Genomic DNA, 13665 nt, shown 5'->3' with positions numbered 1-13665 from the left:
CACTGGATTTTTCAGGGGGAAAAAATAAAGTTTAGGTAAAAACCTCATTCATAATTTTTATATTAGTTACATGTGGGAATGATGGTATTCTAGACATAAAAAACATTAATTTTGCTTTTTTTATCTTTACTTTTTTAAAAAAAATATATACTAGGAATTGAACCCAGGGGTGCTTACTCACTAAGCCACATCCCCAGTTCATTTAAAAATTTTTATTTAGAGACAGGGTCTCACTAAGTTGCTTGGGGCTTCGCTAAGTGGCTGAGGCTGGCTTTGAACTCATGATCCTCCTGCCTCAGCTTCCCGAGCTGCTGGGATCACAGGCATGTGCCACTGCACCTGGCTCACTTTACTTTTTTAATAAAGCTGTTTGAATATTTAATGGCGCCTGTGGAGCGTGGTGGTGGCTCATGCAGCCCTTAGAAGGTGCAGAGCCAGGACGGTGAGCAGTGCCTAGACGGGGGAGCTGAGGAGGGGCAGCACGGCTCTGTGGGTGGACGTCCTGGGCTACCCGGATGGGCTTCCCAGGGGAGATGGCTGAGCAGCCTGAAGTGCCGGCCACACTGAGCACCGTGGTCCTGCCTCACTGGAGTGGGAAGCCCGGGGTACGGGGCACAGCCGGGGCGCTGCAGCCAGACAGTCCCGTCCCCACACCCCGCTCCTCCCTGTGTGACCTGGGCTACCCTGAGCTTCAGTTTCCTCATTGGCGAAATGGGACCGTGTCATGGGGATGGCCAGGAGGGTCCTTGGGAGGATTATCACCCGAGGCCGAGCTTGTGCGGCTGGACTTTGATCTCTGTAGGTTCTGCATTCCTTCAGATAAAAAAAGTATTTGGAAAGAAGTGTACCGAACACGCACCAGTTTTTTCCTGTCGTTACTCCCTGAACAATACAGTATGACAAAGATTTCCGCAGCCCTGACATTATTTGTGCAGACCTGGATATTCGTGGGGGTCCCGGAAACAGCCCCTCTAGGATACCTGGGGACAACTGCACAGCACACATTGCAGCACTTGGCACTGTAGAGCTCAATACTCTTAGATGACAGACGTAAATCATTAAGGCGTAAAAGCGTGCTGGAGAGCAGGGTGACTTGGTTTGGAATGAGCTGACAGAGGCCCGGGCGGGACCAGCTCCTTAGCCAGTGTCACCTCGCTTACCTGGTCCATGGGTAGAAATGGGCAGGCTGGTGGTTGGCACGCGAGGACACCGTGGCCTCGGCAGTGGCCGGGCCCCGTGTCTTGTCCGCCAGACTCTGCTCGATGGCCATCTGGACCAGCTCCTCCTCGCTCAGGCTGCCGTACAGGCTGTACTCCTCGTTGCCGATGGCCCGCTGTGGGCCAGGAGCGCTGATCTCCATCGCCATCCCCACCGCCAACCCTGGCCTCCAGAGGAGACACTCCACAGGGTGGGGGGGCTATGGCAAGTCCAGGAACCCTGCAAGGAGACCGAGGCCATCTTGTCACACAGGATCTTGCAAGATAGTTCGCCCCCAGGGAAGGCCAGGCTTTTCCCTGAAGATCACACGTTCATTTTCTATTCATTCACTAGCAATATGGTCTTCCAAAGCACCCTCCACCTACACGCTCGCCACCCTTCCGACTTCGACTCACCAGGTCACCCGTCCATCCACACCTCCATCCCTTCACTCACCACCCGTGCATTTCTCCACCCACCCACTTATATATCCGTCCATCCTTCATCCACCCATGTACCCAAGCATTAGCCATTGACCCACCTGTCTGTCGTCTGTCCGTCCGTCCGTCCATCCATCCATCCATCCTTCCTCCCTCCTGCTCATTCCCCTGTTCATCCACCCATTTACCCTTCTACCCTCCCATCCATCACCATTCACCTATCTATCCAAACTTCCAACCATCCACCATCCAGCCAGCCATCAATCCACCCACTCACCCCTCTCTCCATTATCCATCCTCTGTCTGTCCACCCACTCACCCATCTACCCACAGGCCTTCCCTCCGTCCACCCTGCCTATATCTATCGGGGCATCCATCCACCCGACCCGTTGCTTTTTCTTATTTCAGGCAGCCTATCTCAACATGGATGCACGCATAGATTGACTGAAAGGTCACGTGCTGTGCCACTTCTCTGTGCCAGGCACTCTTCTGGGGACGCAATACTGGATACACAACCATGACCCAGCAGACCGATCCCAGCCTCACAGAGCTCACCCAGCACGTGTACCCTCCTCCCTTCCAAGCACCCACGCCTCCTCTCCTGGCCTCCTGCACTCCTCCTCCCCGGGGAGGGCTGGGAGGGCCAGAGACGGATCAGACCCAGGCTGGCTGCTGCGGCTTTCCCGGCCTGGCTAAAATCAACCATTAAAAGGGTTTGCCGTGTTCGTTACAGGGACCCTCTTCTAGAACAAAAATACCTCAAAGAGATGGGAGCTGGTTGAATCAACTACTTTTAGGAAATGAAATAGAACCAGCTGAGCCTGATTTTGCCTCGACGGGCTGGCTTCCGTGTGACTGTGGGTCACGGTTCTTACCCTGGCCGAGCACTGGAGTCACATGAGGCCTTAAAAAGACACCCCAGATCCCGGGGCTGTGCTTGGACTCCATCAGCAAATATGCACGTCCCTCCCCTCAGCAGAGGCCCCCTCCCTTCAGCGTGGATATCAGTCTACGTCCACCTGGCTGGCTCTGCCCCTGAGGACACAACACGAGCCAGCAGGTGAGGAGAGCTCTGCCAGTGCCCTCTGTCACCATCACCAGGAGAAGGAGGAGACTCCCCTGGAGCTGCCGCCGGGGCCCCTGAGAGAACCTGCTGGGGGGCCTGAGTGCAACCTGCCCGGGGAGCCTGCCCAGCAGGGCCTGCCGCCTGCAGCGTCCCCAGGCCCCAGCTGCCCTGGATCCACAGCTGGCAGCGTGCCAACTCAGCTCCAAGAAAACGAGAAAATGCCAAGTGCCGGGGAGGACCCGGTACACGTCCTGGGAGGAGAGTAACATGGTAAAACCGCTTTGGAAAATGGATGGTGCTTGGACCACACACCCACCATGTCACCTGGATGTTCCCCTCCTGGTGGTACAGCCAAGTGCTCCCCAAAGACAAGGTCAGGAGTACTCACACAGCACTATTCACAATAGCCCCAGTGGAAAGGACCCACACGTCCGCCAGCCTTTGAATGGCTTTACACCTGGCGGTGCGCTCACGGGACGGACGGAGGGCACGCACCCGCGACGACAGAGAAACTCCCTCTACACACAAGGGTGGACCTCTCCACATCGGCCTAACATTGACCAGATAAGCCAGGTAAGAATGAAGGCACATGTGACCCCGTATATACAAGGCTCTGGGACAAGCACAACTACCTACAGCCATGGACGTCAGGAAAAATGGTTCTCCTTGGGAGGAGCTGAGTGGCAGGGACATTGGGAGACCCCAGGGACCAGGTACTGCACCTTCCTCCATCGGGGAGGTCACATGTGGTGTAGGTGGCTGTAGGACCCCTGAATGCGCGTGGTTTGTGCATTTCTGTGGACGTGCATCAGAAGCCCAGCCCAGCTACTTAAAAAGCAGACAGAACTAAAAAGCAGCTTGGGACCCGCCTCAGACCAAGTCAGAGTCCCCGAGCTGCCCAGGTGACTGGAACCACCTCTTGAAGAATGGCAGCCAGCAGGCAGAGGCAGAGGCAGGGGACACTGAGAGAAGGGGGCTGGAGTGGGGGACCCTCCCGGGGGAGGGCACTCACATGGACTCCTGCTGAGCCCCTTAGAGAATTCTTTTGATTTATCCTTGTCACAGCCTTAAGAGTGACAGTCCTCTGCTGTGGCCTGCCGGGCCCTGGCCTCCAGCCTCAGGCAGACCTCACAGAGACCCCCCTCTGCACAGCACAGTAGAGCTGAGCTTCCTTCCCTTCAAAATCTGGTCCCCGTGCCCCTCCACCCCCCCCTGCACCCCTGGCCTTCAGAACTGCCGGGCTCCTCACTTCTCCAGGCCGAGGCTGCGCCCCTCTTCTGGGAAGCCTACTAGAATCTTCTGCAAAGCAGACATTTTCTCCTTGTGAGCTTAAGTGTGGCTTGAGCCTGGACGCTCTTAAAGCCAGCACCTTAGGTGAGGAGCTTAAAGTCCATGATTCATCTCAGCAAAGGCCTCCACTACCAGAGGGTGTGGCAGAGCCCATCAATGGCCATTTCCCCTGAGAGCAGAACCTGGCTCTGTGCAGGTAGCAGTGTCCCCAGTCCCATGGATGAATCACGATTGTTCCAAGACAGTTGGGACAATCCCACCCTCTTGGTCAGTGACTCTTCTAGCAGCGGGATCGTAGCCTAGTTTTGTTCAAGGAGCTGTGCGGAAATTCTGCTGGGATGTTCCCAGGAAGGACTTTCTTCCCTAACAAAACAAGAGAGGTAGGGAAGAAAATGACTCCTAGGCCCAGTCCCTATATTTCACCTGGAGGACTTGATTCTTGGAGCAGTGGTAGCCTTCTTGTGACCACGAGTTTGACAGAGAATGATAAAATGAGTTTGACAGTCTTCTGGGTTCTTGACAGCTTCTGGGTTCTTCACAGTCATTGAGCTACGGAACCAATTCTGGGTATGCCCACCCCAGCCTATTTGTTAGATAAAGATTGAAAGTTCTGGAGGTTTAGCCAGTATTAGTTGAGTTTTCTGTTATGTGCTGTTGAAATCGTCTTAGCAGATGGTTCTTAGGCCTGACTGAGAGACTCTCAAGAGTTTTAGCCAAGGCTCTGGTCTCACCCCAGACCAATGAGCTCAGGCCTTGGGAACTGGAGCCAGGCCCAGCAGGGTTTGGGGTCTGTGGGGGTCTAGCCTGCGGCCGGGGCTGGGAGCCACTGCTCTAGGTCAACGTCAGGAGGCCGCTCTGCATCCCACATGGGGACAGCCAGGGGCAGCGAGACCTCAGAGTCACCTTATACCTGGTGCTTGGTCTTGATTAGTTTTTAAAGCGATTTCAGCAGCCGTTTTTGTTTATTGTGAAGAAGTCCAGGCTGGGAAGCGAGAGGCCGGGGTCAGCGTTTCCAATCGGCCACAAGCTCCCACTTCCTCTTTCAGGTCCCCGTTTTACCATCTGTCAAAAGGCAGGGTGGTCTGGAGCCTGCCCTCGGGCACTCCCACCCTGCGGCGCCACCTGTGCAGCCCGCGGGTCCCCCAGCCTCTGGCCTGGGCCTGGCCCCAGCCTCTTCCGGGCCTCTGTGAGGCCGAGGCCCCTGCAAGGTCTGAGGCGGCCAGATCTGCCTTCAGCGGGTGGGGACGGTGCTCGGCCCAGCAACAGGAAGACGCCCTGATCTCTCCAGAGCTGGGGTCTGCTTTTACCCACCCCCGGGGCAGGGCAGGGCCTTGGTCCAGGTGCCACTGAACTAAGCAGAAGTGTCAATGTCCAGTGCCACAGCATCGTGGGGTCCCATGCGAAGGTGTCCGTTAAAAGTGGAGGGCAAGAGCGAAGAACGCGGACCAAGAGTCAGGGACTGAGCTATGATCTCCATTCCAGTGCAAGGGTGCTGTGTGACCTTGGCTAACTCCCTGTCCCTCTCTGGGGCTCAGCTTTCCCATTGCAAAAAGAAGACTCCAGGCTACAAGTTTTCCAGGGCTCTTTGGTTCTAAGGTGACCTGTTCGACATGCCCTCCGCAAACCAGAGCTTAGCGTGGGACACGGGAACAGGGAAGCAGGTAAAGGTGGACGGATGGAGGGCTTGATACCAGCCACCCTAGGGCTACTTTCAATTCTGCTATTTGCTAGCTGCGTGACTTTGGGCAAGTCACCTCCCGGTTCCAGTCCCCTGGTTCGTGGAAGGAAGGTGAGCTGCTTCCACCGGCCGAGGGAGACATGCAGGAGCGAAGCAGTGTGTAGGTGGCTTGTCGGGGGAGCCGCGGTTAACGGGACCCACAGCCCCACCCCAGGCCCTGCAGCCTGGACCCACAGGCAGAGGTCTGCTGGGGAGGCTTGGGTACCCAGGACGGCTGCAGTGTGCACGCCACCTCTGCCCCTCTCCCAGCCATGTCCCTCAGCCTGTTTTCTGGTGGGACGTCTGGGGAATGACCTCCTCCCCCGAGGCTCTAACAACCGCGCACACCGGCCCCATCCAGGGAGCCCAGCCCCACGGCCAGGGCCAGGCCCGGCCAGAGCTGGAGGAGAGGAGGAAGGACCATCGTTCAGTGCGGGTTTCTAATCCCAGCCACAGCCCTGCCAGGGTCCTGCTTCTCCACCCATTTCACAGAGGCAGAAACCGAGACCCCCCCTTGGAAGAGCAGTGGCCGCGGAGGGCCCAGGAGCCGTTCTGACCACCTCATATGTTAATTCAAGGAACCCCATGGGAGCTATCCGCCCCCAGGGGAAGTGGGGGCCCTGCAGTCCACACTTGGGTGCTGCAAGAAGGTGACCGGAACTCCTGGAAGGACCGGCCAGCCCTGAGCACCCCCTGCTGGCCCCTGGCTTGGGGACAGCACTCACTGCGCGCCCGCTTGCCCTGGGAAAGGGCTATTTTAATCCCAATCTGCCTCCCAGGGGTTCCCCCGGGCCACTGGCCGGGACTCGGGGCTGGAAGGAGGCCAGCCTCAGCAGGGCCTTGGAAACCGAGCCGTGCAGCATCAAGAGCCGGGTAAACTGAGGCCGGGGGAGGGGCAAAGCACCACGGGGTCCATCACCAGGAGCCACCCTCTCCAGAGACAGGTGCCCGTTTCACAGATGGAGAAATGGACAGTCCAGGGCGCCTGCAGCTAGGGACCGGGGACCTGGACGACCCTGGAGCTGACTCCACACGCGGCTTCATGACCTGCCTGTGCAGCAGCTCCAGTGGCCCCAGGAGACGTCCTCAGGGTGTCCCTGGAAGGTGCCACCAGCCCGAGCTACAGAGGACCGTGAGGAGGAGCGTCCCCCCTGCCATAGCCCGGGCGCTCACACTCGCCACCCCTGCGACTCTGCCTCCCCTCGTGGTGACAGTTGCTGAGTCTTCATTTTGTACCAGAGGAGGCCGGAGGTGGCGACCTGCCCAAGGAGCCAGAGGCCAGGGCCTCAGCGGGAAGGGCCAGCGCCCCTGGGCCCAGGGTGGATCGGCCTCCTCAGAGGCGTGTGTCCAAGGGCTCCTCATGTCCTGCTGCTCTGGCTGCCGGCAGTGGGCCTGCCTCCCTCTAGGATCCAGAAACTTCTGAAGAGCAGGACTGCGTCACCTTTGTGTGTGACCCCAGGACCTACCCAAGTCCAGGTACACTGTGGGTGTTCAATAGCTGCTGGGTGGACCGTGAGTAAACCATGGAGTCGTGATGAGGATCACGCCTGCGGAGGCCACCCTTCACCTGGCAGGGTGGCCATGACCCTGTGGCCTGGTGCCCCACTGCCCAGAGTCCAGCCCTGCTCTGCCATCTACTGGCTGCATGAGGGACAGCAGGTCACCGACACCCTGCCTCGCTTTGCCCCCTGTGGAGACAATAGTAGCATCTGGCAGCTGTTTTCAGAGGAGATGAGCTCACAGTGTGAGCAGCATAACGCCCCTAATGGCCCCCAAGGTGCAGCGACTCTCTGCCCTGACCCCAGAAAGCAGGTGACAAGGGTCAACCCGTCCCTGCCCGGAGGCTGCACAGCCCATGGCAGCCTTCAGGGAGGCTGAGTGAGGGTGGGGTTCTCCCGGGCTCTCCTCACAGAAAACAAGCCGAGCTGGAGCCAGCTCCAAGGCCTTCCTTGGACAGCAGGGACCGTGTCTCCCAGGCCACAGGTCCCAAGGTCAGGCACAAGGTCAGGGATGGGGGAGCTGGGAAAGCACGCCACCTCCCTGGAGTCTGCCTCAGTACAGGCTGCACCTGTCCGAGGGTCCCCCTGCCCCCTCCGCCCTCCTGCGCTCAGGATCTGCTGCCCTGGAACTTTGGAAGGACCTGGTGCACCCCACGCCTCTCAATCCTGGGCCTGGATTTCTGCATGAGGCCACCACTTACAATGACAAGACGGGCCTCTCAGGGAGCCCGTGGTCCCTTAGCGGTACGGGGTACCTAAGTGTGCGGGGCCTCCAGTGAAGGCAGGGCCCAGGGTTCAGAGCCACTTGCCACCCTCAGAAATGGTAGCAGTGAGCGGGTTGCCGTGGCCTTCCCTGCTCACCGCACGATTCCGTGAGAAGGTGGTGTTGCCCCCATCCTGCAGATGGGAAGACGGAGGACACCCAGGGAGAAAGTGGCAGGGAGAGAGGGCGGTGTGCCTGACTTCCGGCTCTCATCTCAGGTAGCTAACCGCAGCTTTCAGCTGTTTTTGAAGATTTAAGTAAAGGCTGGAGTCAAATTGGAGAATGGATATATATATATATATATACACACACACACACACATATACGCTTAAAAGACTGAAGATGAATGGATATTATATACACACATGTATATACAGTGATTTATGCTCCTATGTATGTTTGCAGCTTGAGCCATCTACCATATAACATAATTCCTTATATAATATTTATTCAGTCCTCCTCTATGTTTGTGGGTTCCGTGTCCAGGCATTTAAACAACATGGATCAGGAATATCCAAGAAAAAGAATTGTTCCAACGACTCTGAACATGCACTGACTTTTTCCCTGTTATTATTCTGTGAGCAACACACATAACAACTATTCACGTAGCGTCCAGGTTGAATGCACCATCACGGGTCACCTGGAGACGGTGGGGGATGTCCGAGGATCCACAAGGACCTGGGCAGACACCCTGACGTCTCATACAGGAGACTTTTCCCCAGATTTGGATATCTGCCGGGGGGTCCTGAAACCAACGCCCCACAGATACCAAAGGATGAATATACACGATACACACCAGACATGCCATCTGCAGATCAGTTGCAGGATTTTCAGGGTCTCTCAAAAGTCACATGGCCCTAGCCAGAGGCAGTCCTGAGAGCTGGCTGCTTGGGCTACCTGGGGACACAGGAGGAGGAGGGGAATTGCCACGGCTGTCCTTGGCCCCAGTACCAGCCCTGTTCTGTTCAGTGCCCCGTCCTGCTGTCAAAACCCATCTTTCTAATCCACCAGCCCCAGACCAGAGGGGTCCTTCCAGTTGGGACTGTGGATGTAGACAGCCAGGTCCTGGGTCCCTTTGCTTTAACGCCTAAACAATAAAAAATACACTGGTACCTGTGGGTCCCTGGCAGGGTCCTAGCTGCTGCCTTGGGTGGAAGCCTTTGACCTCTCAGTACCCGGGAGCATCAGCTTCTCATGTGCAGATGGGGAGACGGAGGTGCAGAATGTAAGGGGCAGAGGGGCTCCGACTGCATCTGCTGGTCCCTCTTTTCATCTGACCCTCTGAACATGGCAAGGGGTTAGTCACTTGACCCTAAACCTCACCCCACAGGAGGTTTCTGCCCTGGTAGAGGACAGGGCCCCCCAGCCCTCAGCCCCCAGGAAGGGCTCCAGTCAAAGTCCCGGGTGGCCTTGGCAGGGGCCAGAGCTGACAGGCCTCTGTCCAGGGCCTCACCGCTGCTGAAGAACCTAACATGCCCTCCCAGTGGCCGATGGAAGACTCTTGCACGCTGGCTTTGGGTGCCAGGCCTTGGGGCTTCTGAAGGTGGGCCAGAGTCACCAGAGGACCCAGGACTCTGCTCAGGCTGCAGACCCCACCATGCCAGGCCCCTTTGTCCTTTGTATGGAGAGAAACTGAGGCACCGAGAGAGGGTGCACCCAGCCCGAGGTGGACCAGCCAGACCCAAACCTGTCCAAACCTGGCTCCGCTCCCACTCCAGCACGACCCAGGCCCCGCCCATTGTACAGAAGGGGAAACTGAGGCCAAGGCTCCAGCCGAATGGAGCGCCCTTGGCTTCCCCTTGCTCACCCAAAGCTGGGTGGCCCTCCGCGGAGTCTGGGACCCTGACAGAGAGCTAGGTGGCTTGTTTGTTTATTGGCCTGCCAGGAACCCAGGAAGCTGCCCAGAGAGAGAGAGCCAGAGGAGAGAGGGAATAAATAAAACCATGAGAAAGTCTCTTTTCTGTGTCCTGCACAGAGCCACAGCCTCAGGCGGTGCCCGGGAGCAGCATGTGGAAGACATGGGTGGCCGCCAAGTTTCCGTCCTGTTTCTCTGGGCCCACGCCGTTGAGCAACAGGCCCGCAGGTCACCTTCCTCTCAGCCTCCTGGGTGGAGGGGCCCTTCCCTGCCTCCTGGCCTTGAAGGGACTGGCCCTCGTCCCAGGCCCTTGTCCTCCCTGCAGCCAGACCCATCAGTGTGGCTCAGACACATTCAGTGCTGGACACAGCATTCCAGGCCCCTGACCCAGTTTCTGCCACGGCTCTAGGAATGCCAGGCTCTGCCAGCTATGCCAGCGGCCAGGGGTGGCAGAGATGGGTGGGCGGGGCTGGCCCGTCCACCTCTGAGCCTCCAATAACAACAGTGGCTGTGCCCACCCCTTCCAGCTCCGCAGCCCAAGTGCCCTGCCTGGCCTTGTTCTGTCCATGGGCAGCGCCAGGCTCTGGACCCTCTTCCCGGCCCCCTGGGTGGCAGGACACAGGGGCCTGGGAGCAGGTGGGAAGGCTCAGGTGAGGCAGGAGGGCCCTCCCAGCACCCCAGCGCAGGCCTGGCAGGGAATCTTCTAAGCTAGACCCCTCCCCAAACCTGAGGCCCCTTCCTGTCCTCTCCCCTCTCCCCTCTGGGTTTGGATCTTTCCTTCTCTTCTCCCTGCTTTCCCTCTCTCCTCTCTCCTCCTACCTTTCCTGTCCTGTGTTCCTTTCTTTAAAATAAAGCCCGAACAGGAACTCGGGTTAGGAATCCGGCGACTACTTCACCACCGGCTCCTCCAGCCTCCCTGTCCACCCCAAGCACGTGGACTCCGCTTATATTCCTGAGCACTGATTATTCCAGAAGATGGTGTCGAAGGGAGGGACCTAGAGACGCAGAGAACTCTGTGACAGCCGCCACCTCCAGGCAGCCTGGCCTTGGCAGCTCAAGTGGAAGGCCACTGGGCGGGCCCGGGGTATTTTTGTGCCTCCTTCTGGAAGGCTCTTTTAGGTCCTGCCTGTGCTCGATACTTGGGCACCTCATGATGCCGGGGCAGTGCCAGGGACATTTCAGCTGGGGGCACGAAGGTGCTGATTCCCACTGTCCCAGCCCCCAGAGAGGCCAGAGGAGGTGGTGACTTAGAAGGTAGGCCCTGGAGGCTCAGAGGCCAGAGTTCGAATCCTGCCTCCGATACCTTGTAGCTGTCCAGCCTCGGGCAAGACTCACCCTCTCATAACCTCTGTTTCCAAATCTGAAAAATGGGGGCAGCAATCATCTCTAGCTCCTGGCGACTTCGAGAAGAGTCAACGAGAGGATTCACCACAAGTGCCTGGGCCGCTGCCTGGTCGTCCTCTGGGCCCAGCGGCCCCTCCTGGCACCGCTGGCCTATTCCTCATTCTAACATCGCCGTGGGTGCATGATGGCGGCTCCCACCCCGTGCTGCCAGGAGGCCCCCCGCCCTGGCCTGTCTGTGCACAGAGGAAGCAGGTTGGGTGGCACTGAGGGGTCCCTGCAGCCCCTGGAGGAGGCCGCACAGCTCATCCCAGCTGGCTGGACCCCCTCGAATTCCCTGAAGCCTCCCCTCAAGAGAGGGGCTTTTCCTTCAGGGAGGGTCCCTCCTGCCCTGCCCAGGGCCTCAGCCAGCAGCCCCTGACATTACCTCCCCTCCCCTCCGTTGCTGCCTCCCACTCCTAGAGCCCGTCCACCCCCTGCCTTCCCCGGAGAGGCCTGGTCAGATCCACCCTCCTCTCCTCTGCTCAAACACTTCTAGAAGATGGTGTTGAGGGGAGAGACCTAGAGACGCAGAGAACTTCTAGAGCATGTTCCATCTGCCCGCTCGGCCTCCCTGCAGCGCCCCTCCCACCATCATCAGGCCACTGTCTAGTCTGCTTTGTCCCGGCTGCTCCCACACCTGGCCCCTCGCCCCACCCCATGACATCCCCCTGTCCTTCCGAAGGACGTCACCTCTTTAAACGTGCCCTCGTGCGTTCGTGGATGTGCACATGTAAGGAGTCTGCTCGCTTCCCTACCCCCAGCTGTGAACCCCACCTGGAGAACCCCCCTCCCTGTTTCCTCTCCTGAACCCCAAGAGGCTGCAGGTGGAGCCCACGGCACCTCGGTTACTCAGGACCCCAAACTCCTGCGCACGCACAAGCCCTCGGGGAGGCTGCGCTCACCAGAGTCCCCTGCGTGAAAGCATCTGTTTGTTCACCTAACCTGAGACCATTCCCAAAGACATTTGTCAGACACAGATATTGCCCGAGACCGGGGGACCCAACAGTAGCATCAGTGACAGCCCCTTTTGCATTCTAGTTCTAGACGGTCACAGCAGAGTGCCCAGCTAAGCAGGAGTCCTTCAGAAGAACGGATAAGTACATGCAAGTTGCCAGTTCTCTGTCCCCCAGACCCCAAATGAAAGTCCCCAAGGGGCCACAGGACTCCCGAGAACTGGAGCAGACAGAGCAACCAGAGGTCCCACTGCAGGACAGCTGGCAGGTCCCCACGGGCAGGGGAGGTGGGGCTGCGTTACCTGTTAGACCGGAACCAGGGACTCGCCCAGGGGCGGTGGACAGAGCTCTCCTGAGAGTGTGAGAATTTCAGAGCCCAGAGCTGTCCCTCTGCCCTGGCCCTGCGCTTTGGGCTGCTGTGCCAGGCAGCTGGGTGACGCGCTCCTTTGAAGCAGGGAGTTTATTTCGGGCCCACCGCATGACCACTGATGGCGAGCCAAGCTATACGGTGCTCCGAATCTCAGATTTCCTGTTCGAAGACGGCACAGAGGAAACTGCGGGGCCCCTTCCGATCCTCCGGGTGGATTAGAGCTGGACTCTCACTTGGGAGAGCATCTCGGAACGTGGGCCCTCACGTGATGTCACCAGTTGTGATCCTTGACATGGAGGCCATATATGGGTATGTTTCTGGAACTACCCAGGAGGGAGCGAGAGAGGAGAGAGATGCAGAGGGTGAGCCCCAGAGAAGCAGGGAAAGAGAAGGAGAGAGGGAATTGGGAAAGAGGCAAGAGCCAGGGAGAAGAGATGGCCTCCAGACTGTCCCAGCTACGGTGGCCCACAACACAGGGGACGGCCGGAGGGGCAGCTGAGGGAAGAGAAGGGGCTGAGGAGTCGGCACCGAAGGCCTCTGGGAAACGAAGGGTCAGTGCAGATGGCACAGCCTGGTGTTCGGAAACACAGGGTGTCCTGTTGCTGGACACTGTGGAGGGGGCAGGGGATAAAGGGTAGGACACTAACTAAGCAGTCACCACACATAAAATCATGTGGGCGAGCTCTGGGCACAGACTCACAGGCCACAAGGACCCCTCCCTCCAGGCCTGGGGGACACTGCCATCCCTGAGGCAGGGGGATGGCACACATGGCCACCCACCAAGCATCCAGGACGTGCCCAGGCACTGCCAGGCACTCACAGGGCCACAGGCAAGTCAGATCACAGGCCCCAGAGGTGGGGGCCTGGAGGTGCCATGGTCTCCTCCTCTGAGTGGAAAATGATTTCCGTTTCAAAGCCCCCTTCCTCTTGGAGGACATGGGATTTAGGACAACCATCAGACTCCTCCTCAACTCAAACTCAGGAAAGTTTGGGATGCCACGACCCTCACTTCCGATGTTCCACGAGGAGATAAATCTCAGATGCCAGGTGTCCAGGGCTGAGCCAAGGTTCGCCAAGGATGGGAGGGGCATCATCGGTGCCCGGGATGTCTCCCAGCTACTCCGGCACCTGC

The 13665-nt window shown here is 58.3% G+C and overlaps 1 protein-coding gene across 2 annotated transcripts in view; it reads right to left on the bottom strand.

Annotated features, from left to right (window-relative positions):
- Positions 1 to 12757, bottom strand: part of Asb2 (ankyrin repeat and SOCS box containing 2) — a 36102-nt gene extending 23345 nt beyond the window's left edge. The window contains exons 1-2 of one of the 2 annotated variants that reach the window (XM_027931699.3): positions 12466 to 12757; positions 1161 to 1437 (exon numbers count right to left, since the gene is read on the bottom strand). In XM_027931699.3, coding sequence (XP_027787500.3) covers positions 1161 to 1366 — 206 coding nt within the window. In that variant the 5' untranslated portion in view covers positions 1367 to 1437; positions 12466 to 12757. Of the gene's footprint in view, positions 1 to 1160; positions 1438 to 7176; positions 7267 to 12465 lie in introns of those variants that run through there. The other variant, XM_071607579.1, reaches the window with a different exon arrangement.
- Positions 12758 to 13665: the final 908 nt, after the last annotated feature.

Source organism: Marmota flaviventris, chromosome 2 (genome assembly GCF_047511675.1).
Source record: "Marmota flaviventris isolate mMarFla1 chromosome 2, mMarFla1.hap1, whole genome shotgun sequence".
Taxonomy (NCBI): Eukaryota; Metazoa; Chordata; class Mammalia; order Rodentia; family Sciuridae; genus Marmota; species Marmota flaviventris.
This window is presented reverse-complemented; position numbering and strand designations above follow the sequence as displayed.